The 24,532-nt window shown below is 30.7% G+C and overlaps 1 protein-coding gene across 1 annotated transcript in view; it reads right to left on the reverse strand.

Moving 5' to 3' along the window:
- Positions 1–20,177, reverse strand: part of LOC129218443 (DNA damage-regulated autophagy modulator protein 1-like) — a 59,558-nt gene extending 39,381 nt beyond the window's left edge. The window contains exon 1 of the mRNA XM_054852713.1: positions 20,045–20,177. Coding sequence (XP_054708688.1) covers positions 20,045–20,060 — 16 coding nt within the window. The 5' untranslated portion in view covers positions 20,061–20,177. The remainder of the gene's footprint in view (positions 1–20,044) is intronic.
- Positions 20,178–24,532: the final 4,355 nt, after the last annotated feature.

Consider the following 24,532-nt stretch of genomic DNA (forward strand, 5'->3'; position numbering starts at 1 on the left):
TGAGAAACATATAAATGAATCGCTGGACAAAATTATAAATTCTTGTTTTTCTTTTTTTTCAATCATAATTTAACTCAGTTAAAAAACTTTTTGTTCCAATAAAGATAAATAACTGACTAAATAGTCCTAAAGTCAGTATAACATAAACTTTATAAAATAAATAATTTAATTAACAAAAATCTCAACTTTAATATCTTTATAATACATGAAACCTGGACAAAAGTATCAACTCAAAAGTAAGAAACTCTGAAGTTTGGTATAATTTTATTCAAATACTTAATCATTTAATGTCCAAAAATGAACCAATGCTGAATTACAAAATTACAAAGTTACAATACTGCATAAACACAATTATAAGCTGACAAAATTTTATTTATTTATTTATTTTTTTTGAGTTTAATTAAGTTACATTTGCAATTACTTCAGTAAAACAAAAGCATTGATTTAGGAAAATGTAATTTTGCTATTAACATGGATAAATTGAAAAAAAAAATCAATATTTGAAATGTCTTAAAAATTAACACTGCACTAAATCTAGCCATTAGTGTAAACTACAAACTTTTAAAAACGAGTTGGGCCCCCAGTTTTCTGAATTACCTCGAATATACGGCTGGGCATGCAGATTTCCAAGAGTTTCTAATAGCTGCAGTGTCATATGGTTCTATGCTGAAAGTATTGCCCTTTGTAATTCCTCTGTGATTTGGTACTGGTGCCGATCATGATAAACTTTGGGGACCGTGGTCCCCTAAAGATTTTCAATCGGATTAAGATCCGGACTACGAGCTGGACATTTGATAACTTCGATACCCCAGCGCTTGAACCATTCTTTTGTACTTTTCGCTATGTGTACACTCGCGTTATCTTGTTGAAATAACCAGTTACCTCCAGGAATTAGATGAGCAAAAGGTAAGAGATGATATTCCAGTATTAATTGGTAATCTTCAGCGTTCTATCTTCTATTAAGAAATGCCAATTCTGCTTTACCATGCCGAGAGAGTTATTTATCTTTACTGGAACAAAATTTTTTTTTTAACTGAATTAAATTATGATCGAAAAAACGAAAAAAAAATGAGTTTATAATTTTGTCCAGCGATGCATTTATATGTTTCTCATAAATTTCCAAAAAACAAAACTTTTAGAAAACACTGATGGCAACATTTATTCATTCTATGGCGTTAAATTAACATTTTCGAACGAAACTTTCTCGTAATCCTGGATTTTTTACCTCTGAGTTTATACTTTTGTCCAGGTTTCACGTAATGATAAAATATTAAATTTGCAAATTTTCTAATTTTATGAATTTTTTAATTTAATTGATAAGATGTACTAATTTTAGAACTATTTCTTCAACTATTCATCTTTATTTCAATTAAAATCATTTAAACTGAGTCATGTTGTAATTGAAACAAAATAAAAAATATTTGAGTCAATAATTTTGTCCACCACTGTACGTGTCACGTGTATATATGCGTATAAACGAACGTCATATGCATGTATGCACTTGTATCTCGAGTATATACGTGCATACCTGAGTATATATGTGCATAGTAGACGTATGTACGCATATATGTACAAGTGTACATGTGGATACATACATAAGTGTACATAAATGTATGTACGGGTATACACGAGTTAATTCGTGGATGCATCCAATGCGTGTTTGTACATGTCTACTCACGTATATACATGTATATATGGAAGCACAAGTATATAAGTATGTATACGTGTAAACACAATTATATACCTTAAAAGACGTATTTACGTACATTTACGTGTATACACCAGTACATATATGTATACACGAGTATATACGCTTATATACATGTATGCCTACAGAGTGAATCCAAGCTCTTGAACAAAAATCTAAGGAGTGTGAGAGGGGAGGATAAAAAGCAAAGAATAATAAGGAGCTTATGGTCGCTGACTCGCTACATGCACACAAAGTCAGGACGCAAAACAGGTCACAAACTTTTTACACAAAGATGGTTTTACTAAAAATTTTAGTTTTTAAGAAATATTTAGAGCATTTTTTAAAAGTTACGGCCCGTAGTAGTTCTAATACACGCAACGCGACAAAGGCGCAGCGACGGATGAAAGTTTTTTAAAAGTCTCGTTATTAAAACAGAGAGTGCTTTGTGATTGTGACGCATGTATTACAGCTGCAGGCCGCAAATTTCTTCAATCGCTTTAAAACTTTCTTACGACGTAAAATGTTGTGTAAAATTGTCTTAGTGTAACAAATTTGTGACCTGTTTTGCATCCATCAGTCTTTGGCTTTGCATGCATATTGCGCGTCAGCATTGTGTTTATGACCATATGTTCCTTATGATTCTTGCTTCTTATCCTCCTCCCTAAAACCTTTTAAAAAATTTCCCAAGAGTTTAAACTCACCCTGTATATTTGTATATCATATGCTTGTATGTAAGTATCTACTCGATGTACGTGTATATACGTGTCTACCTGAGCATATAAGTTTTCGTATACATACGAGTAAAAGCAAGTATATACGTGTATAGTCGAATGTATATCTGCATAGACGAAAAATACCCATATCGCAGATACCCATATAAGTATTTATTGGTGCATTTATGTAAATACGTTTATATACGCGCATACACGAGTATATGCGTATGCATACGTATATACTCTTATATTTAACCCCATTTACTGTAAGAACAATACATCTTAAGTGAAATTAATATTTAATTTATATATGCCTTATACTTTGAGATTTAGTGACATTAGAAGAACAATATTCGTTAAGCCTAATATTATGACCACTTTACCCCATCTTACTGAAATTGTTCTAAAAAATTATCTAAAGTATATTCAGCTAACTGCTAATGAGTAAGCAATCTTAAGACATGTAGGAAGCTTCCTGTGCCATCAATCTGTTCATAATTCTAACAAACAAAATTTCCCAAAGAAGTTAAAAGAGGTGTTTAGATTTTTAAAATTTTCATATTTACACAAAATATTTTTTTTCGCCTAATAAAATTTTGCCAGTTCTGAAATTTTGTATTCAAAATATAGTTTCTAACTCCCCGAACCTAAAATAAAATTTTCTCATTCCTTCGAACAATTATTTCCAAGCTATAGTCATTTATTTGACGTATGACCACTTTACCCCATTGACCACTTTCCCCCACCAGACCCTAAGTAAATCGTTGCTTTGAGTCGTAAGTCAAAACTTTGAGCTTTCCCACAATTTATCCAATCTTCTACAATCACCTCTAATTGGTTTAACTGATGCTTTCTACAAGCAAATTAGCATTATCCTGAATTTACTGGACGATATGAGGAAGTACGCAGAGAAAAGTTTTACTGATTTATACAAAGATATGTTTCCGAAACAAATAAATTAGATGTAGAGGTAAGTTTTCCCTGATCATCATCTAGGCAAAAGCATAACAGTAACGTAACCAATTGGAGGACTACTATCGGTGTTCCATCTATACCTATTTCCTCGACGAGCTTATTTCATCAACAAAAGAGCATTTTGGAGACCAATCTAATGTTCTAGAAGGCTTTGTCTTGTGGTTTCCTATGTGGTCATTTTTCACGACTGAAGTAACATATTACAGCCTCTTATAATGTTATAAGGAGGGTTTTCACTTATTTCTTTAAACCTCTAATTACGAATAAAAGAATTAATTATTAATGAAGAAATAAAATCAACGCTATTCGGCCGTGGGCAGGTAAACGGTAGTATCTACATAAAATGATTTTTTCTTAATAATTTTAGGTCTTTTGAAGAAAAACGTGTTTGATTACCCACAAATACTAGTAAAATACTGGAGTTAGACTTTCTTCTCATGCCTCATTTTTAGCGGAAACAAAATAAGCAAGTAGTTGGAATAAAGCTGAAGTGAAATCCATGGAAAATAAGCAAAATAAACAAATAAATAAAGGCAAAAAAACTTGCAGACTGCTGTTTTCCTACCCAGGGCTGTATTATAATGCATATTATTTCTACTTAGAGAATGAAAGAAGAGACACAGAAGAAATCTCTTTCAAATGAGGAAATATCACGCAATTGCTGTTTTGTCACTTTTTTCCCCAGTGCAACTTGCAATTATTTCCCTGATTGGTGATTAGTAAGGCTGTTCAAATGACTAATTAACGCTTATGAAAGAAATTTCAGTGTTTGTTTTTACCAGTGACATAAGTTGTTTTGATATTTTCGTTCTAAGAAATGACAAGATTTAACAGCAAGAATCTCTGATAACACGTGTTGATTTCAAATGAATAGTAGCCTTTACTCCGAAAATTTTTGAAAAATTGCTTATGGTTTTTGCACCTGCGTGATTGGATTTTTAACAAAGGTATAATTATTTGGTAACGTGTTTCATCAGAAATAAATGTACTTTTGTAAAATATTTTGAAGAAAAAGAAGATAAATAGTTAAAATTGTAAGTCTTTTACAAATTTAATGAAATTCTACTTTGAAGTATATTTAAAAGAAAAACTTTAGAACCAATTATCACCAAATATGATATTAGTTTACGGAAATTCATGGGGTTTAAGAAAAAAAAAAATACATCCAACCACCGCGGGATAAGCCTTGTATGCAAATCATGTATTAATGGAGTAGCAAAGACATCGGTTTACAATGCTTTTAATCATTTCTGAAACTTTTTGTAGGGTATATCCAATGTGAGCTCCACCATTTTCTGAAACAAGTTACATCAAACAGTTACGCTTTTAAAGGGCCTCAGGACTCTTAAAATGTGAACGCGACACGACAAACACCCATTCTTTAAAAGCTTGTAATAAAATTTCTATCCAAGTTGTGAAAAAAATTTTAATTTTAAGTGAAAATTGAAAATTTGAGAAAAAGTACATGACACAACATATATTTAAACAGTACAACTTTACTGTAGAGAAGTAATAAAATTTACTTTTTTCTCAATTTCAAAAAATAAAATGTTACAGCGCGCTCTCTCTCTCAAACTGTAAAATGTATGTATAGCTATAATAATTAATTTTAAATTGTTGCCATATACTTCCCTCGAGATATAAGCGTAAATTTAAATTCAATTTTTTTTTCTACATTTGTATTCTGAAATTTTAAAAATAAACACAAAAATTTATCAAAATGTTTTGAGAAAACATTTTTAAAAAGTGATTTTTAAGTAAGATTAGATTCAGGTCATAAAAATGTATGCCACACAAACAAACATGAAAAGTTTTACGGAAATATATAAAAAACATTTTGAGATATGATGCGCACAAAACGAGAAACAGACTTCTGAGAAAGACGGTTTTAAACAGATTCAGCTGGCAGAAATCTTGCTAGAGATTACACTTTACGATACGTTTCTTTTTCCGTATGGTAATAAATAAGGTATCAAGTTGTTCAGAATTAAATTATGCATAACGTATATTTCTTCCAGAAAATCGAAAATTTGGAAGGTTAAAGGTCCTTAGACACTTTTGCATTCCTGAAAGAATGTTCGGAGATGTCCGTATAATTGCGTCTGCTAATTGTGCTAAATTGTTTATTTTAGAAATATAAACTGGCTTCAAAAACCATTAAAACATTTTGCACCCGATATTTTATTTCGTTTAATATGTCAAAAGCAACAGCAATCCCCCATGGTCGTGACCATTTGATTTTTTTTTTGCTGAAATGAAAACATGATTCTGTGCTAACTATCAATTAGTTCAATGTCATTTGGTTTAATAGTTTTCCCTTCATAACCACTTCAAAATGGAACGAAATTTTTAAGTCCCTCTATATTATGACAAATTTCAATTAATAACTTGCTGTCCCAGTAAGATCAGAGCACGTGAAGTTGAATTATCAGTCTTATCACTAAGCCTTTTATTGTCAACTCTACTTGTGGTAGGATTTGTATCTGTCTCACCGCAACAGCATTATTACTTCCGAGTATTATAAGACTGCTAGTTAAATATCCAGTTTTCCTCTGACAATTTAAATTCCAACATTGCTTTACAATAAGCCTTGTTTAGATCATAAATTTATTTTTGCTTACAAGTAGCCGGAGGGTTGGTTGCAAAAATGATGACAATATGTTTCCGCATCTATCCGTAGTCCTAATAACACATATTAAAGTATCCGTAATGCGTGTATATGCATAATCCTTCGTAATCTCTTTGAACACTAATCTTAGTTCTTCGTGCCTTGCAGGCATCATGAAGTAGTTTTAGATGTAGCCGGAAGGATGCATTTTAAAGTGAAAGATAAGTGGGGTTTCTCTGATATGTGTCTGTAGGTGGAACTTTCGAAAAACCGAGCAATGATCAAATTTAGATGATTTTACAGAGGTGACATTATGTGCTCTTTTAACGATAACAGTTTTTAAGGGTCATCAAAGTTAAAAAAAGGAAAGAAAGGAATGAAATTAAGAAAAAAAATGGAAAAGAAAAAAAAAAGGAAGAAATTAAAGAGAACGACAAATGGCGTGGTAAGCTTTTATGCATTAAAATTGGGTTGTATGATTGTATGTAGAACTGCTCCTGTATTGATGCTATTTTTGAATTTCCGGTTTCAGTTTAATGAGTCAAATGTATAAAATTGAATTCAAGTTCCTTGTATAAATATTAATGAAAAAAGATCAATCCTGATTTGATTAAACTATTTAATCACTTTTTAATTTACTTTGAAGTTGAGTGCCAAGATCTGGGGAAAAAACCGCTTTTATGTAAGTTCGACAAAAAAGGATTTTACAATCTTTATTATCAGCACTTTTTGCACAAAATTATCGAAATGTTACGTAGATTAATGACGAAATGTTATGTACTGATTATCATCGCTGGTGCCTTGAGCTTGTTTGAATTATTTGCTAATTTTTTAATTTACAAACACTACAGTGGCGGTAATACACCTATTGCATTAGAAAGCATCTGTGTTTTATTGTAACTGAAAAGTGATGCATTTTAAATCTTTTTTTAGTAAAATGAATTTATGAGAGGTTTTTTTTTTTTTTCAACGGGAAATTATTATGAAGTATCTTGTGTGAAAAATAATAAACTGATTAATGTGTAGTACAGAGACTAGGATGCCGTCTTCGATGACTTGAACTTATTTTTGCTGGCGTCTACCGATTCCTCAACGTATTAACAACGCCTGATGCGGTACATTACTATCACAGAGAAATCTTTAGTTCAAACTCTTATTAATTAAAATACATTTTTGAACGTGAAATGGTTTTAAAGAAAAGGAAATGTTTCCTATGAATGAAATAATCCATTATGTGATGAGAATTGGTCAGTTAATGATTAACAGTTATTGCAAAGAATATTTTCCTTGAGCAAAAAAACCATTCGAAGATTTCATAAAAAGTGCATTAGCACGCAATAAAAACTCATAAGGGTGGTAAAATTCAGCAAAATTGAAAATTGATTCCTTTGTAACACCCCCTCCCCCCCACTCTCGAATGGATGCTCACTCTGAAAACTTAGTATTTTAAATACAGCATTTTGAAATTTGAAACCAGTCAGAAATTATTGTGGGAAATCCATCATCATAACAAGGGAATGACCCTATCAGCAAGTAATCAAAATAATTTAAGTAAAAAAAAAACGAACAATAACGCATATGTAATCTAAATTAAGTTTTGTAAAAGGTAATTGAAATAATACACATTATACTTGATTTACATGCCTTTAGGAATTTATCTTAAATGCTTATCTGCATTAAAAAAATCTCAATAATGATTAAAAAATGTTTGCCGTTTTAAATATGTTTCTTTGAGTTGTAATATCAATGATAGTACGTCACCTCAGTTTTCTCATTTACATTTTGCCTAACAAAATGCAATGATGTTTTTTTTCGAAATCTTGGATTATGTTTTTTTGATTGATAAAGTTTAATCCGATAGTTGATTAATTCTTGACGAATAGGAATGCAAAAGATAACTTAGTAAAATTAACAATTGAAATTTTTGTTTCAAAAGAGAAAATTAAAATTAGTTTAAAGTTTTTAAGTGAATTTTATTAATTAAAGTTTTTAAGTGAAATGGAACTGCCACTTTTATTTTTCTTAATAATTATAAAGGAATAAGAACGTGTTAAAATGGGGGCATGAATTAAAGAAAAAAGATAATTAAAAAAGTTTTTAAAAAAATCATTTGGTATCAGTTGTAGCTTGTAAAATGGAGAATTATAGCATATCTTTCTTTTCCTTCAAAAATCGGATAAAAGCTATTCCTAATTTTTAAGATAATTAAAATTACAGCAGATAACAACTTCCTTCAATAGATGTTGTTTGTGTGCTACTGATATTCTGCAGTGAAAAGGGAAAGTGCATTGTAGAAATGAGTTTTTGAGATATTTGAAGAAACGAGTTTTGGATTCCGTACTAAAAATAAGGAAATGTTAGAGTTAGACTATTTTTTCGTTCTTTAAACCAAATAAGCAAGCTCGTACAATAAAGCTAAAGTACAATGGGTGACAGAAATGAAAAAAATGAAACTTTTGCGGATACTGCGCTTTACTTTCCCAACGGCAGCATTCATTTGTATAGTACGCAATATTTTTTACAATGAATAATCTTAAATTATTCATTGTTAAAAAAGTCAAAAACTTTTCAAATTCTTCATTTTGCATAAACATTTTCTTTTGGTTTTTAAATAAATAAAAGTAAATGAAGATGGAAGATTGAAGCATAGAAAATGCAGATATTACGCGTTAAAACTAGGTCGCAAAACCAAATTTAAAATAATTGTCGATACGTTTTCTCTCTTTAAAGTAATTTTTTGGCGAATTAATTACATGATATTAAAGAAAAACAAATTGAATTTTCACAAAAATCTACTCAGCAAGGAAAAATTAATAAAATGAAGTGATTTTAAACTGAATTTCGAAACATATTTCTCAACAGTACACCTCGGACCAATAGTAACAAAAATTAAACTGCACACTTATTTGAAATTAATCCTTTAAAATTGAAAATATACTATCAAATTCAACTGATTCATAATGATTAGCGTCGCGGCCTCCGTTGCTCTGAGGCCGAATGCCGGAGATCGTGAGTTAGATTCCCATTGGACCCTGGGTGTTATTCCATCTCTTTTGCTTGCAAATCTTCCCTTTTTTTTATATTTATGAAGAAGTGAACACATATCTTCACAGTGAGTATTAACTATGATATAACAACAATAGCGTCTAGTGCATATATCCGAGCTTTTTGAAATTTTGAGGTAACTTTCAAAGCATTAATTTTTTTAACTGAAGAGCAAAATTTTTAGATTTCATTCATTCTAAAAAAGCGAGTACTTGAAGCATAAACTACTTCAGGTCTCGTAAAACTGCCGGTTTTAAACCGTTTCTCAAACCCGTGAATAATACAGTAAAATTTTGCCGTTAAAAATTTTTTAATCCATGTTTTTGTGTCGAAAACTCTTTGTTTACGGGAGATAACTGTATTTTCAACAACATAATTATGAACTATTAAAAAATATTTTAATTATGAACAGTCATCATCTCTAACATAGGCATTAACAACATCATTTTACGGAGACATTGAAAAAATAAAAGGAAAGTTTAGCGTTGCAAAATGGATCAAAATTAAAATTTTAGCAGAGGAAAGAATTTACTTTTATAAAGCACAATTTAAAACACCTCTTATTAGAAATAGCGTTTAAGTCTTTGAGCGAGCACATCTTTTAATTTTTGTAAAACACTCAAAGTATTTTAGTTTTAGCTCATCATTTGTTACACGAGCAGAAAAAAACTCTCAATAAACTGCTACTTGCGTAAAAAAGAATACATCACCGAATATTTCACTTAAAAAAAAAAAAAAAAAAAAATTCCCTGACGTAAACGAAACTATTTATTTAACTAAATTAACTACTAGAATTAAAACTCAGAAAGTTAACCCGGTTTTTGAAGACGAGTCAAGATCTTAAGAAACTCATATCCTAGATTACTAACCTGCCTCGTGAGAAATGAGAGTAGGAGTTCTCGCATTTATAGGCCACTCTCTACTCCTATTCAAAGGTTAAAAACCTTTATGGTTTCTCGAGTTAGTTTGGATGTAGGTCGGAGGCAAGTAGACCTTGAACTTGGCAGGAGAAAAAAAAAGGTGATGATATATTTCTGCTAGTTAAATTCTAGTTCAATGTGTGGAAGACTGCATGCTAGGAACTTGATTGTGTTATAAACAAATGTTGGAAAGTGATTGCATTTTCAAATGTGACCTGATTGAAATTATGTGGATCCATTTCAGTCAGCGTAAATAATGAGGGAATGCTGCTTTTCTTTCTTTCTTTTTTTATTTAAGATAATGGAAAAGTTGATGTAGAGAAAGTAAAATTCAAGGAATTTTTATGGAGTATTTTCATTTACTGTGCAATCCATTTTGATTGTTAATAGAAAGAAAGAAGTTTTAAAAGTTAGTAAAAAAAAGGCAATAAAAGAACAAGCAGAGTAAAATGGTGTTCATTAGCGATTTTTTAAAATGCAAAATATAAGAAAAGTATTGAAGATTCTCCTTTCTCTGTCCCCCGTGTTTCTGGATATCCGGTTACCCCGGATCAAATTTGCAGAGTTTTAAAAAAGTTTTATGTTCACACAAAAAATAGTTTTAAATTATGATTACTGAGCTATAAATACGCCAAACACTCGCTTTTTACTTTGGTGCCCCTGAATGATTGTGCAATAAATTAGTCATTTAACAAAGTAGGCAATGAGAAGCAAAGGGATGTAAGTGCCAAAATCAAAAACTTGGAGATAAGCAGTACAAATGGAAGGTGAACCTTTCCACTGTTTTGGGATAAGAGATAGTGCTAGTAGTTCTTCTGGTAGGTGCTGCTATACAGCATGATTTAGAAAAAAAAAAATGCTATGAAAACGTACCTAGGACCGCAACTTTAAACCCATTTTGCTCAAAACTTGAAAATGTTCAAATACATCCCTTTACTTCTTACTGCCTCAAATAGGATTACGTATTTGGAGCATCTGTGTGACACCACTGCCGAAGAACTATAAATAATGAAGTATTTATCGGAAAATATCCATTGTAATTGTTTTTAAAAAGCATTGTTTTTTACTGTGAAGGCAAGTTGGTTCATTTCAGAATTTATTTTGCTTATTACCCAAAATTATCCAGATTGACTTTGGTCCCAGTTAGTTCGGGGTTCGGCTGTAATGTATAAAAATATATTTCCCAGTTTCCGTTTCATGAACCGATGTTGGATATTAATCTCATGTTTGAAAATCATTTAAATAGTTGATCAGTTTGCACAAAACACTTCTTTGCAAAGTTCAGTAAAAGTACTTGCACTGAAATTATGGAAAACTTTAAGGCGATGGTTGCTATTTGTACAATCTAACAAAAATTGGATTAATTTATTGGAGTTTTAATGTGATATTATGTAAGTTTGCGATACTATTTTTGTGATTATTTCGTGCAGTAGGTTTTATGTTCTATTACACTTGACAACAAGCACTTTCTTCTGCTTGTCATACTTCAAGATTACATGTTTATCATTATTTTATCATTTAATTTAATTTGTACTTTCAGCAAGCTCGTTTTTTCCATTTATGAGCAATTTTCTTTTCATCAAAGAGAATTACTAAACATTAGCTTGCAAAAAGAAATTTGAAATTTTATTTTCGTCTTTAAATTTTTTTTCCTCATTGAATTTTGAGACTAAATTTGAGATTAAGTTTCAAACAACCCAGTAATCGAAACAAGAAAAGTAACATGTAGATGAGAGGAGACCACAATCGTTAAATTTACTTGAATTATTCAAATAACATTTGTTGCAAATGCTGGCAACTTGCTCTTAAAAACTGTTTTTCCCCTTTATTGCAACTATTGTTCATTGAGTCTATATTGGACTCAGACTTTACGTAATGCTCAAAAGGTAGACAAAGCCGTTTACAGAAATAAATCTCGTGTTTGTTGGAAAAAACCAACAAAAAGGGTTCAAAGAAATTTTATGAGATTTTTTTTTTCTTTTTCTCTTTTTAATGTGTCTTTTCCCTCCTACAAAGATTTGTGACCTTAACTTTGTAGATCGCGTGCTACTTAATGATGGTAATTTGAGGGAAGGAACCAGAGAGAGAGAGTTCGTGTGGAAAGGTTCGAGAGGCCCACCTTTGAGGGACTAACGCACTCAGACCAGAGAATGTCCTGATTCAAGGTTAAGGATGAAAAAAACCAACCGTAAAGAAAAATTTCAGTGATTCCATTAAAACAAGTTTCGAAACATTACGAATGTCATTGTAAATTGAAGATATGTTTGACTGCTTTTTCGCTATAGCGTGTTGAATGTGCAGTGACTGACGTTGAATGACTTATCTACAGTAGTAGGGTCGGGATAAATTGAAACAATCTCTGTTACCACACTTTTGGTGTTTTCAAAATTTAAATATTATTATGGGAAGAGTAGCAACATATAAAGAAGACATTCTGAGAGTTCCACGTGTTTCCAAACAAATGCCCCGAGGATACGTCGGACCCTGTTAACACGCACATATACGTGCGTATGTGTTACGGGGTCCGACATGTCCCGGGTTCCAGAGCGACCAAGAGAATTGATTGGAAATTCGTGGAACTCTCAGAATGTCTTCTTTATGTTTGCAATTCTTCACTCACCAATAAACTGAACTAAAATGTCATCAATTTAAGGGGGTTTTAATTTGATCTTATATAAACTTACAATAATATTTCTATGATAATTTCGCACAGTAGGTTTTATACACTCACTGGCTAATAAATTAAAAACCTTTGAGATTTGCATTTAAATGCGTGCCCTGTGTAAGGTTCTGGATGGAGTAAAATGATATGGAGCATGTTCTGCTGGCATGGAAGTGGTGCCTTGGTGTTCCTCGAAGGTGAGCAAACAACTATACGATACCTAGATATACTGGCAGATCCAGTGCACTTTGCAATGTTGCATTTTTATCCTGATAGCGAAGGATAGTTCATAGATGATGATGCAAAATATCTATATATCGTGCCAGACTATATATCGTGCCAGAAGTGTTGGAAATTGGTTGACTGAGCATCAGTCTGACTTTCATCACCTTCCCTGGCCACCGCATAGCCCGGATCTTAACCCCTTAGAAAATGTGTGGGATATAGTGGAAAGACGCATCCGACAGCACTCTCCTCTTAAATCTAATTTACAAGATCTAAAAAGCTGTACAGCCAATGAATGTGGTTATAAATCTACTTCAGAATCTTGTAGAATTGATGCCCAAACGAATTGGAGCAGTTTTCCAAGCAAACGGTGGTACAATAAAATATTGATCTTGAGTTTCTAATTTATTGGCCAGTGAGTGTATTCTACTGCTTTACAACGCACTTTCTTCTACCTGTTGTACGGTTTAAGATTAAATTGTATTCATTACTTTTATTCAATTAATCAATTTAATTTGTACTTCCCGCAGTGATGTTTTCGTTACCTACTATACGTGAAATTTTCTCCTTATCTAAGGTAATCACTAAGCATTAACTTGAAATAAGAAATTTGGAAGTTTATTTCAATCTTAAAAATTTTCGAGTTTTTCCGATTAGTATTTTTTTATTATTTTCTATTTTTTTCCTCATTGAATTTTGAGACTAAAATTGAAATTAAATTTAAAACTTCTCAGTTATCAAAACATGAAAAGAAGCATGTAGATGAGAGGAGGGTAATATGGGACTTTTCAGTAGATAATTTAGCTGGCCTTTTGGATAAAAATCACCATATACCTACGAGAGCATACTATAAGTAATGAGTTGTCACTTGCATAAAAAAAAACTAGATTTTGTTGTCGGGAAAAACATACACACACACGTGCGTTTGGGAAATGTTTTTCACAATATATATATATATATATATATATATATATATATATATATATATATGGATGCCTCACTTGCCAAATCGATTAACTCCATAAAACAAAAAGTCGCGAAAAGTGATGAAGAAGATGGTGTTATCTAGAGGAGTCAATAAGACCTCGTGTTACATTTTCTGCCATCACATGGTCAGAAATGTACTGAACCAAAACTTTAATATAAATTCACCTGCTAAGCACTAATAAAGCAGAAATAAGGATATTTGTTTTTAAAGTGGAGTTATTCGATTTGGCAATGAGCAACTGAGGCATCCATATATTATTGAAATATGACGATATACTTAGATTACGCAATTGATTTTATAGTCTCCTTCTGTTTTACTTTATTTTTTTAGAAATTATATGTTTTTTTTTTCTGAAATTATATGATGCGGTGCACAGTGTGCGTTTTCTCAAAGGTTTTGAAATTTTTTAAAATTCGGTAGACCATGAACTAAAATATGCTGCGTAATAATGACTAAGCGCAAATGGCCTTTCTTTGTTTCCTTTTCAATTAGTATTAGTATATTTTAATTTTCTCTTTAATGTTATGTGACACAGAAAAATACATTTTTTTTCATCTTTAACAATCTGGTTCAAGGATCTTGTGTCAAACCATTTTCCTCGTCGTTAACATAGAAAGGTAAATGAGATCATTATGATCAACGGGTATTAAATTAAATTACTAGTTGAAATCTTAAAGTTATTTATAATTTAGTATTTTAATCAACAGGGTATAATAATCGTAAGTGAAAAGTTCTTCGTTAACAATTTCTTCGTACGGTTTGGGCCGTTGTTCAAATTATATGAAACTTTTTTTACAATTGTTCTGACCTAAAGGAAAAAATATAAGAGGGTGTGCGACTTGAAAAATTGACTTTCGTTTTTTTTTTTTGGGGGGGGGGGGCGATACCATAATATGTAGAAGAATGTGGGGCATAGCGAAATAGCGGGGCAACGTAAAATGGGGAAATATTTACTCTGCTTCTAGCGTCACCTACCTAGTAATATTTAAACTACGTAGTAACACATGTAGTGTATTCCAGTCAAAAAAAAATCACCTCTGATGAAAATCAGAGAAGGTGTCAAATAAACAGTTTTCAAAAAATGATACGCATATTGTAATATTTTTTTGTAAGTCAAAGTTTATTTTTTTAATATTAAATGATAAAGTTTTTGTTATTATCATTTAAAATATTAATTAAGGTTTGCCAATATCCGTTGCAGTATTTATTTGTTTAATATTAAACGTATTTGTATTTTAAATGATTTGTACAGTTATTCAAGTGCACGCGGAGCAAAATGGTTGGGCAATGTGAAATAGTTCATTTTATTTACTTATTCAATTCTTTATCAAATCACTTACGTATTCGAACATTAATTATTTCATTTACATTCCTTCATTTAATTAATTTCCTTATTTTTTCACTCATCTTATATTTTCTATTCATTCACTATTTTATTCATTCATTTATTTTTTATCATACATTAACTTATTTATTTATTTATTTATTCATTTAGTTAGTTATTCGTTTATTTGGTTCATTTCCTTTTCATTTATTCATTCTTTTATTTACTCATTTATTTGGTCAAGAATACCTTTATCAATCTAATTTCATAAATATTTTATTTTTCACCTTGCCTCGTGAAAAAAAGAAGTGAAAAATTTCCACCTTTTTTTTGGAATTATAACTTCGTTGCAAAAAAAAAAAAATGTTTCAATAAAAGTTTTATTATAAAATATTTTGTTATTTCGTTATGTGCCGTAATTTTAGGAAAAAAATTCCATTGAGTTCATTTTGAATAAAATTATCTTAACTATTTCACTTTTCCCCTCCTTCCCTTACGTAATAAACATAACAATGTACACAGCAAATTGTAAAATGCCTGTTATTGAAAATGTATCACACAACTTTATATTTTTCACTACAACTAACCCATTAAAACATTCAATCTGTTAGGATTATTTGCGGTTTAATATCTTCTACAAAATTTCTTCATTTAAATATTTTAGAATTAAAATTAACCTAGATGAGCTTTAAATGTGAATGAATTTAAATGTTAAATAACGATTAGATTTCAAAATATAATTTTGACTAGTAGCATAAAAAACACAAAAGAAAAAAAAACAGAGCAAAACAAGGAGACGGTAAAATCTATTACGCAATCTAAGTATATCGTCATATTTCAATAATACATATATGTATTTCACTATCTGCAATTTTATGCACCATACCTGCTCAAAACAAAAATGTTATTTCCTTCCCCTACACACATACAGTACCCTCTCCACCCAAATTGTCCAAAGGACCAAATTTGGTGAATCTAAATTTTTCTTCATTAGCTTAATACTGCCGTCCTTCAGTAAGCGCCAACTTTGAAACAGCCTGCTCTTGAAATGCTCGCATTCTCTTCCAACATAAAAATGTTTGTCGCTTATTACTAATGAATTAGTTATTTAACTTTCCTAATACGTATAGGGGAAATCGGGGCAAATGTGAACTATTTTTTTTTCAATTTTTTTTTCAAAAAATATTATCACTTTCTCAACTCAAAAGTATCTCTATGATTGAAACTTTTCTATGTGTCATAGATTTTTTGGGGGGGGATTTTTAAAAACTATATTTTTATACTTTATGGTATTTTTAAGAAACGTCTTCAGTTTTTCACATGTGCCCTAAAGAAGGACACATGTGAACAGGCTTGAGGCACATATGAACACGGGTAAAAAATGCAGGAGAAGCATAACATTTTAAATGAAAATTTTTCAATATGAAGCATATGCCTAAATAACAAATACGTTGAAGGGTTTGTAGCCTATACTGCGTCAGTTTAAATTGTACAACAATTGTTCCACTAAGAAAATATTTTTTTCTGTATATATAACTGCTCACTGTCAAATTCTAAAGCCTCGTAGCCTGTTCTGATCACTGAATAGACTAGAAAAAAACTAATATGACTACATAATACAAAGAAATTTTTATTATGTAAGGGTTAATCTATATGTATTTTCCTTTTAAGCTTCATGCATTATTTGATAATGTATTTAAAATGATTTTGAATTTCAGTTTTTAATTTAATGAAAATATTTTGTGTCTTTTTATTTCCCGTAAGTATTATATAACTCTAAATTATTGACTTACTGAATTAAATTTTTCATTAACAAAAAAAATTTTAAAATAACAAACATAAATAAATAAATAAATAAAACTATTAATAACAATTAACAATAAATTTACAAACTAATTATAGGAAAATAATAATTATAAATATTAAACATTTTTTAACACTTACTATATCCTGCACTAATAATAATATTACGAAGAGCGGCTATGAGAACTGTTCACTTGTGCCCCTAGATGTTGTGTTCACAAGTGCCCCATCGACTACTTTAGAGCTAACTCGCAAAAATAAAGCATTTTTAATTTAATAAAAATATTTAAACATTGTCATAAATTTACTTGAATGTTCATACAATGGTTCATAATACTTTAGTATTGCAGTTAGTTTTGAAAATGTTTTCACGTGAAGAAAACAGTGAAAACTTTTTTTCAACACCTGCTGAAACAAAGTTGCCACCACAGACACATAAAATGGCTCATTGCTCTTAATGTTTGTCCAACAGGTACAACCGGTACTGTCCTTATTTGAGAATGTTTCCAGATTTTTTGCTTGAAGGGATCTTAGAAAAATACACCATGTTCACATGTGCCCCGTGTTCACATGAACCCCCTATTCCCCTACGTTGCAAATATGACATTGTATATATTCCATTTTCGGCCCTGAAAATCTAAACTCTGTTTTGGAAAAAGCAGTTACGTATACTTCAATGTTCCTTTAATAAGACAAGCATATATTGTATCTTTTTATTTGTTTTTTTTCCCTAGAAAGTAGTTATATGTTTATTTTCTTAAAGCAACTAGGGGAATTGATGATGGTGGTTATCAGATTTGTTTCATGAATTAATATTGATTTATAAATAAAAATCTAATAAATGTTTACATAATTACAGCGAAATTCCAACCACGTTTTCTAAAACAAAGTTCAATTTTGATTAACTTAGATTCAATTCTTTGTTTTTATGATACTTTTGTACAATGTATAATGGTAAGTCTCTCTCACTGAAGTGACCGTCTCCCTTAGCGTCCAATATTCGAGGAAGCAAGATGTGGTCGCTTTATAGAGCTTTCCACTGTATATATAATGCAGATATACTTTTAAACGCGTCTCCATGCGTATTTCCATGCTTCTTATTTTACAAAAAAAAAAAAAAAAAAGTATCATCGATTAAAATGGGGGCAAAATAGCGATTAGACTTTAAAAAAATATTTCGCTTGAATGTTTCATTTATTTTTTTTTTTAACGTCAAATCTTCTAAACATTAAAAAAATAAATACGCAACTTTTCTTGTTTTTATTTCTTCCATCTTCCTTTTCATCCTTAGAAATTATGATTTTTTATGGAGTTGATCACTATCATGGTCTTCACACCTTTTACCTTTTCACTCCCCCGCAATTAAGTTTACACCTCTAAAAAATGTCCAGGAGTATTTCCATGCCCTAATAAAAACCCTAGAAACCTCTCTCTTTCTCTCTCTGTATATACATATATAACTATATTCATACAAATAAATATAAACTCCTGTCATTTAGGGGTTAATGGGAGTCACCTCCCCCAACCGGGGCGTTTGAAAATTAATTTAGTTACATTTAAGGGGGCGTGGGTGCTGATTTTTGGTATAATTTACATTCTTTCTGCCACTCCACCTGAAAAAAACTAGAAATAACGGGCCTGTATATAATATTATGACTATATTTTCCTTTGTGCTTTAAATAATTTATTGCCCAATGCTCTCCATAGCTTCTTAACTCCCATAAATCACGCGAAGATTACTTTTCATCCCTTTTGCACTTTTTCGTATCGGTAAGCTGCCCTTTTTAATTATTCTGCATGCGAAAAGGAGACTAGACAGATTTTTTTTTTTTTAATAGGCAATTGGTATAAAGATTACTTTGAGAAAAACTTATGTTATTAAATACATGTAAGCATAGTTAGAATATTTTTAAGCAAATATGGCAAAAACCATCAAAAGGTGTATGATAAATATTTTTAAATTCAAACACATGCGTTAATTTTCCTGTTGCAAATTTTAATGCAAGAAATCTTTGTAATAATTTTCGTAAGTCTTTTTAAACCGATTTAAAAACAAATATTTAAAAGTTGAAATACACTGCTACTTTTCTTGAAATTTCATTTCGCTAGCATTTTAGTAATTTCCACATTTTAGTGTATTATTAAAATTAATAACTTATTGAAACATTTCTCGTTTACAGTCCGATCAAATATAAACTACTTCTTTGTTACTCATATTTTATAAATATCTCAATTTTTGTATTGTTAAATTCCTAAATAATTAAGTATGAAATTTGTATTAAACTTGCAAACATTTAAAAAAAAAAAAAATGACACTTGTTTTAGGCTTACAGAGAATCCCTTTTTCAATGCAAATGAAGTAAGCTAATAAATGAAAAGATCTACAACAAAAGAAAAACTTTTCATTCATAAGTCCATTTCCTTTACATTGAAAAAGAGATTCCTTTTTACCCCGAAACACGTGTATACGATGTTTTGCAAATTTGTGTATTATATACATTGTTAAATTATCTCTTGCATTTTAACAAAGGTAATTTTTTTTTGTACACAATTTTTTTTCATATTTTTCCGTCACTTTATTTCTTTCTATTATAAAAATACACGTGTTGTTTATCACATACGGTAATGGAAATAAACGTATTTTCTGGAATAATAACCTTGAAGCTTAGTGGGCTTTCAAAACTATACAAAGTTGTTATGTATGACTGATGAGTTAATCGAACGAAATGTTTAAAAGTTTAAAATTCGGTTTTATCTGAAAAATTATTAAATTTTTCATTTATTATTAGAAGTTAGTGTTCTCTATGAACGAAAGAGTTAAAAAAATAATTAAATTTTCATTTGAAATACTATATATCATATGAAGTATAATATTAATGTCTCTTAACAACTGCAGTACGAGGGGGGGAAAAACCCTCAATCAAATTACATTTTCTCTCTTTCGGCATTTAAAAATTTAAGTGTTAAATAAATTAAATGATCAGTAAATAGCCAGATCGAGCTTTCGCCAGACCCATAAACATTGCATGACATTTTTCACTTTCCATAAATTGAAAAATTTTCATAATGTATGACAGCAGAAAAAACTTACCGATTGGCCAAGCCATGTTTCCCGACTACAAAATTTGTTGCGAATAGTCTGCTGGTTGCGTTGAAATTAAACGGATTATTGTCTCTGCTGTAAACAGTTTTCCCTAACAATACGCAGAGCCAATGAGATGATTATCTAAGCTGGGCGAGGGAAAGGGGGGCACATCAAGGTAAACCGGATTGGATGGGACTACCAACCGTAACTGAAGTTCACGGTTACGGACGCAGAAATGACTTCGCTTAATACTTTGTGTCGACGTTATGTAGAGTAAACAATGATAGCCTTGTAAAATTATGAGATTTGGCTTCATATTGAATATGATGCTCTATTAGAGCAGAGTTTCCGATTTCGGCAGTTTGGCACCACTTGATGCTATGTGATGAGAGAGGATTACTATGGGAAGACAAGTTACGGCGGATTATTGGCAATTGGCATGGAATTCAATAGTATTTTATGTGTTGATTATGAAGGAGAACCGGAGCAAACGTTGAAATTTGGTCATAAAAAATTCCTGCGAATGTGGGTTTATTATTTTATTACATTTTCTCTTAAAATAAAGTACGAAGGCAAGACGAGATCTGCAAGTATTATTTCAGGGAACGCAAAAATATGCTTAGATTTTTTTTATGTATACACGCAGAAATACAATAGGAGAGAAGTAAATTTCTTGCTCTGTTCATTCTACTTAATTAAGTATAATTGCAGATTCCTTTTCCATAGTGATAATTTTAATTCTTCCATCTGACGAGGAAAGAATAGCAAAAAGATGTCTCGAATATTTTAAGCTAAAATGATATAAAACTGCTTGTGTTAATCGGTCGACGACAGGTAAAACGTATTCTTATGTTAATTAGATTTTCTATTTCGGCTGTTTAGCACTTGTTGGGAAAGCCGAGTTATGGCGGTTTACTGGCAATTGCATGGAATTCAATAGTATTTTATGTGTTGATTATAAAGGAGAACCGGAGCAAACATTGAAATTTGGTCTTAAAATTTCCTGCTAAGATGGATTTTATTATTTTATATCTTCTCTTGCAATGGAATGCAAAGGCCAAACTAGATCTGCTAAACCTAAGGCTGCAAGCTAAGAGGTAGTATGTTGTGGAGAAAAGACTAGACCTGTTAGAATTATTTTAGGAAACTCAAATATATGCTTGGATTTTTTTTCATACATACACCAATACGAGATAAGGAGGGAGATTTTTTTCTCAGTTTATTCTAGTTAATTACGTATAATTGCAGGTTTTCTGTCACTGCAATAATTTTATTTCTTCCATGTCAAGAGGGAAGAAGAGCAGAAAGATGACTGATATATTCAGCTAAATGGATACAAAATTACTTATATTAGTCAGTCGGCAACGGGTAAAACGTATTCCTATGCTAATTAGATTGATTTGAGCTGTCCAATCTGGCCCATTCCTCGCGACGGTATAATTCAGACATATCCAACGCGACCCCCGGCCATCAGCTCTGAGCTCTGAATGTCTATTTCTAAGTTTTCAATCTGAGCTCTGCAAGAGTTATTTTGATAAGACCGCTTATGTCCGCCTTTTCCGAAAAATAGTTAAGAAAAAGATATATAAATGAATAATAATCACCTGCTCAGTTTTGCTTTGATCAGATCAACAAATTACCTCAGCCCAAATCAGCCACAAAGAGAAAAAAAATTGCAATGAAAGTATACATATCTGGAATGTAAAATACGTATGCGAGTGGATTAAGTCATCCTAACATAGTTTCGAGTAATTGAGGATTAGGTAAAATCAGTAACCAAATAATCATGACTGTAAATGCCTCGCATTTAAATTATAATTTCAAGTGTTTAATTTGCATTTAAACATACGTAGAAGAAAATGTAGCGCATTGAAATAGGTTACATTTTTAAAAATAAACAATTTGGAAGTTTTGTTTTTAAAATAACAATACATAAAGAAAGAACAATGTACTTTACTAAGTAATAAAGCTTGCATTGAAACATTACTTTTTATTTTTAGAAGTAAATTTGTACCATCAAAAATAAGTGGGTTCACTTTTTTTCCTATGGGATAAATTGAAAAGTAAATTTTTTAATGAAATATTTTTATTTGATTATTAAAAATAATTTTGGTCGAATGAATGAGTAAATAAAGAAATGAATGAATGAATAAATGAAAAATAATGAAACAATAAAGAAATCAGTAATTAAGTTAATTATTTAACGTTTGAGAAAAGAATAAAATTGAATAAAATAGCGAATGAATAGAAAAATAAATAAATAAATAAACGAATGAATAAGTAAACTATTAACTACTGGAATGAAATTGAATTAATTATGAATATGTAAGTGATTTAATAAATGATTATATAAGTAAGCGAAATGAACTGTTTCACTTTGCCCTCACGTCCTTGACTTATTGTACAAAACATTAAAATAAAAAAACTTAATAAATTAAATAAGTTAATAACACACCAAGTATAAGCTTGTATCAATTAAAATTTAAAGGCTAATAGCAAGAACTTTATCATTTCATTATAATACAAATAATTTTTAATTTACAACAAAATATTAGAATATGTAAGATGATCAATTTTTGAAATCAGCTTGTATTATCATATGATTTGATCCCCAGTGGTAACTTTTTCCTGACTGGAATAGCCTACATATGTGACTACATAGTTAACACATTACCAAGTAAGCGGCGCTTTTAAGCCAGGGGTGCCCACCTAGAAGGGTCGTGGCGCAGACTGGTCCATTGAAATTTTTAGGGAGAGGGAGGGGGGTATTTTGACGGGTATTTTTCTCATTTAGAGGTGGGGTGTCTTCGCGATATTTAGAGGGGTGCGCCCTTGCTCTTACTGGGCGGGAAGGCACCCCTGTTTTAACCAGAGTAATTTTTTTCAATCATTTCACTTTACCACACATTCCCCTACTTTTTTTAATGTTGCTCTAGCTTTTATCGGAAGTTACTTCTAATTTGTTTTAAGTTACTTTTAATTAAAACTCTCTCATTCTACATTCACGATAAGTTTACTGAATTAAAGTTAAAGGACTTATTAAGTGAGAGATGTTATCACTAAAAGAAAGTTGTGACTGCTGGCACAGCTTTCAGAAATTGGAAAGTGTGAGTTAAATACGTTGCTCTTTACGATTCGTCTAGTAAAATCACATTTAACATTTTTCATTCCCAAATGCAATAGTGAAATCCCGTCACAACGAATACCAATACAACGAAATATCCGTTTCAACGAAATAAATTTTCAGTCCCGATTCAATCTCCATTACATAGCTGAAATTCCGGTACAACGAACGAACTTTTTGGTCCCTTGAAGTTCATTGCAACGGGATTTCACAAATTTCTTCGAAGTGGCTTTCGGATAAAAAGGCAAGTTGAATAACTAGCTATTTTTCGGGCAAAACTTAAACTTTGGCTTAATTCTACATGTTCAGTTTTTTTGAAAGGATAGTATTGAGGAATATAACTTACCCAGTTTAACAGATAATACACTTGTTCCGGAAAGTATGCAGGAGCTTATTATTTTAGGTCGAAAAGAAATATCTTTAATAAGTAAAACTATCTCAATTTACCGACGTAAGATATAATTGCAAAAATAACGTGGTTTTTTTTCTTTGTAAAGAACAGAAAGAAAAATTGTTTCGCATGTGCAAATTTTATTTATTATTTTAACACCGGAATTTTTCCTCATATTTGGAGGAATCGGCTGTTTTCACTTTTATTATTTCAAACCTCTTTTTTGTTTCACTTTCAAAAATGATGTTCAATGATTAACTTCATACTTTGAAAATTCATTTATTATACACTGTCATAATTATTTGTTGTATCTTTTTCTGAAACATAAACTTTGTTGCAAAATTTTCAACCATTTCTATATTTATTTTATTTACTATCGCAAGTTACATGCCTCAAATACTCTTAAAACTGGAGGCCTATTAATTTGCACCTATCATAGCAATATTCCTGCTAAAATGAATTAAGTTGCTATTTTCCAAATTGCTTTCAAAGTAAGTACCGTAAAAGTTAAATTTGTCTATCAGAGTGTTTGCAGGTTTTAATTAAAGGAGAGCAAATACACAGTTATTTCTTATATATTTAATTTCTTTCTTATGTCATAACTCATTAAAATATCATGGATTCTTTCTAGGAATGGATATTTCCTAATTATTTTAAATTAAATGAAAAATATCATTCTTAATTTTTGCTTATTTTGACTGATAATACCTTTAACGTACTTTACTGAGAATAAAACATTCCACTCAATGCGTCTAGAAATCATATTAACCTCATTAACTTCCTTTCACAGCTTACGTTTTCGCAGTCAATTTCAGAAACTTCGCAAATTGAGTTTTTTTTAAGTTTATGGTATGTAAGTTATGTGGTGCATTCTTTTCCTTTTCTATTTTTTTCTCCAAGTAAATAAATGACATTCTTCAAAACTTGCCCCACGTCTGAACACTGTTCTCAAATGTTGAATGAAATTTTGTCATTTTTA

The sequence above is a fragment of the Uloborus diversus genome, chromosome 3 (genome assembly GCF_026930045.1).
Source record: "Uloborus diversus isolate 005 chromosome 3, Udiv.v.3.1, whole genome shotgun sequence".
Classification (NCBI taxonomy): Eukaryota; Metazoa; Arthropoda; class Arachnida; order Araneae; family Uloboridae; genus Uloborus; species Uloborus diversus.